The following is a 2,148-nucleotide window of genomic DNA, read 5'->3' on the forward strand; positions in this document are numbered from 1 at the left end:
GTCTTTCTAAATTATGTTTCCGTTTTAATATGACTTGTAATTATAAATCATGTTGTATCTCAAAAAAACATATTACAAAATGTATGTGTGTTTAATTGACGATTTTTATATTTTCATCCGTATAACACACAGGTTAATAACCTAGTATACCTCCATTATTTCATAACCTCATACCTAGAGGTGCACAAATCGGGTTTTTTGAATACCCGAGTTCGGGTATGACCGGGTACGGGTATGACCGGGTATTGGTAATAACCGGGTCGGGTATTGTCTCTAAAAACCATATCCTATGCATCGGGTTCAGGTCGAGTATAGAACCGGGTATACTAAACCGGGTATTTGAATACCCTAAAATCCCCTACCTAGGGTTTCATTTCTTCCGTCATTAACATTTAACCGAACAGGCGGCCGACTTCAAGGAGAAGCAAAATGTCCATCGGAGAGCTTGCTTCCACATACGCTTGCTTGATTCTCTCTGACGATGGTATCGCCATCACGGTTAGTCATTCATTTCTACCACTTCGCTTTATTATTATTATTATTATGTACGATCTAGGTTTTGCGTTTCATATTATTGTGTTTGAACTAATTATTGCTCAGAAAATGAATCAATTGCTTATTAGTTTGAATGAATTTGCCTAGACCAGCGCATTTGTTAGTTTTTAGGCTTATATTGATTTCGAATCGATATGAATTATTGATTTATGACTTGTTTTCAGCTGGTTTTTGATCTGGAAGGTAGCCTAATTAATTTGAAATGATTATCTTAGGTTAAGACTTTGTTAGTTTTTTGGCTGATTTATACAAGAAACCCGTGGGATTGGATGAAGTCTGTTTGATTTTAGTTGAAGCAGGTGGTCGGATGAAATAGTTTTGAACATGCGAGAGATTGATATATATATATATATATATATATATATATATATATATATATATATATATATATATATATATGACATTTGTTAGTTTTAAGTTGACTGACATGAAATTGATAGATCGGATGAAATTGGTTTAAACATTTGAGAGATGATTTTTTTTATTTGTTAGTTTTAGGTTGATTGACATGAATTCGGTGGATCAGATGAAATTGGTTTGAACATGTGCGATGGATATTTGATTTATGACATCTGGATGTTGCAAAATGTTATTTGCAGGCTGATAAGATTGCCACCATTTTGAAGGCTGCTAACGTTGAATGCGAATCATACTGGCCAAGTTTGTTTGCTAAACTTGCAGAGAAGAAAAACATTGATGATCTTATTGTAAACGTTGGTGCTGGCGGCGGCGGTGGTGGCGCACCGGCTGTTGCTGCTCCTGCTGGTGGTGGTGCTGCAGCTGCTCCTGCACCAGAAGAAAAGAAGGTGATTTTTCGTTATTTTTTTTTGTTTTTTATTAAGTTTTAGTGTTTTTTGTTTTATATCATTTGACATAATTTTCATATAATGTTTACAGGAGGAGCCTAAGGAAGAGAGTGACGATGATATGGGATTCGGCTTATTCGATTAGAAGTTTTTTGTCTTGTTACTTGCTAGTTGAAACAATCTATCTATTCTAAGATTTTGAGTAGTTAAAACTTTTATTCTAAGAAGCAGTTTTTGTTGAATCGAATCGGTTCTACTTATCCTTCATATGTTTTGCAACATAATTTTTTTTTGCTATTAGTGATCACAGTGATCAATTAACTTTCTATATATTTGTTTTTGGCTGCCACTGGTTGTCACAATGACTATATTAAATTGTCACGGTAAGCTTATTGACCGTAAACAAGATAGCAACACAATTGTTGATTTTAACTGTGTTATTTGTTAACTAACATTGTGCAAAATTTGAATTTAATTCATGTTTATTGGCTTAACTTTTTGCTCACTATCGGTCACCAGTCATCACAATAACTAATCGTAAATTTACCATCCAACTTGTGTTTTTGGTTCATCAAATTTGGTCATTACAGTCGCCAATGGTAGACGTGCACAAAATTGGGTATTTTTTAAACCCGGAACCGGGTAGGAACCGGTTCCGGGTATGGTTAACAAAAGTCAAACCAGGTTCGGGTAGGAACCGGTTCCGAGTACGGTCGGGTATTTGACCGGGTTCCGGGTCGGGTTTGACCGGTTCCTCCGGGTTTTTTCCACCGGTTCCGGGTCGGTT

General features: G+C 35.8%; 1 protein-coding gene across 1 annotated transcript; it reads left to right on the top strand.

The window, feature by feature from the left end:
* Window positions 1–401: 401 nt before the first annotated feature.
* Window positions 402–1,633, top strand: LOC143581900 (large ribosomal subunit protein P1-like). Its single transcript, XM_077064582.1, has 3 exons — window positions 402–498; window positions 1,155–1,361; window positions 1,453–1,633. The coding sequence occupies exons 1-3, from the start codon at window positions 430–432 to the stop codon at window positions 1,504–1,506; spliced, it is 330 nt and encodes a 109-aa protein (XP_076920697.1). The 5' UTR covers window positions 402–429; the 3' UTR covers window positions 1,507–1,633.
* The last annotated feature ends 515 nt before the right edge of the window (window positions 1,634–2,148 follow it).

This window comes from Bidens hawaiensis, unplaced genomic scaffold, assembly GCF_021521415.1.
Source record: "Bidens hawaiensis isolate Kalapana, Puna unplaced genomic scaffold, B.hawaiensis_p1.1 tig00031221_1, whole genome shotgun sequence".
NCBI classification, from domain to species: Eukaryota; Viridiplantae; Streptophyta; class Magnoliopsida; order Asterales; family Asteraceae; genus Bidens; species Bidens hawaiensis.

Bases quoted from the DNA above. Each gene is read 5' to 3' on its own strand.
- LOC143581900 (XM_077064582.1), top strand. From the start codon at position 430: ATGTCCATCGGAGAGCTTGCTTCCACATACGCTTGCTTGATTCTCTCT. The intron at 499-1,154 runs GTTAGTCATTCA...TGTTATTTGCAG, and splicing joins ACGATGGTATCGCCATCACG to GCTGATAAGATTGCCACCAT. The intron at 1,362-1,452 runs GTGATTTTTCGT...TAATGTTTACAG, and splicing joins CTGCACCAGAAGAAAAGAAG to GAGGAGCCTAAGGAAGAGAG.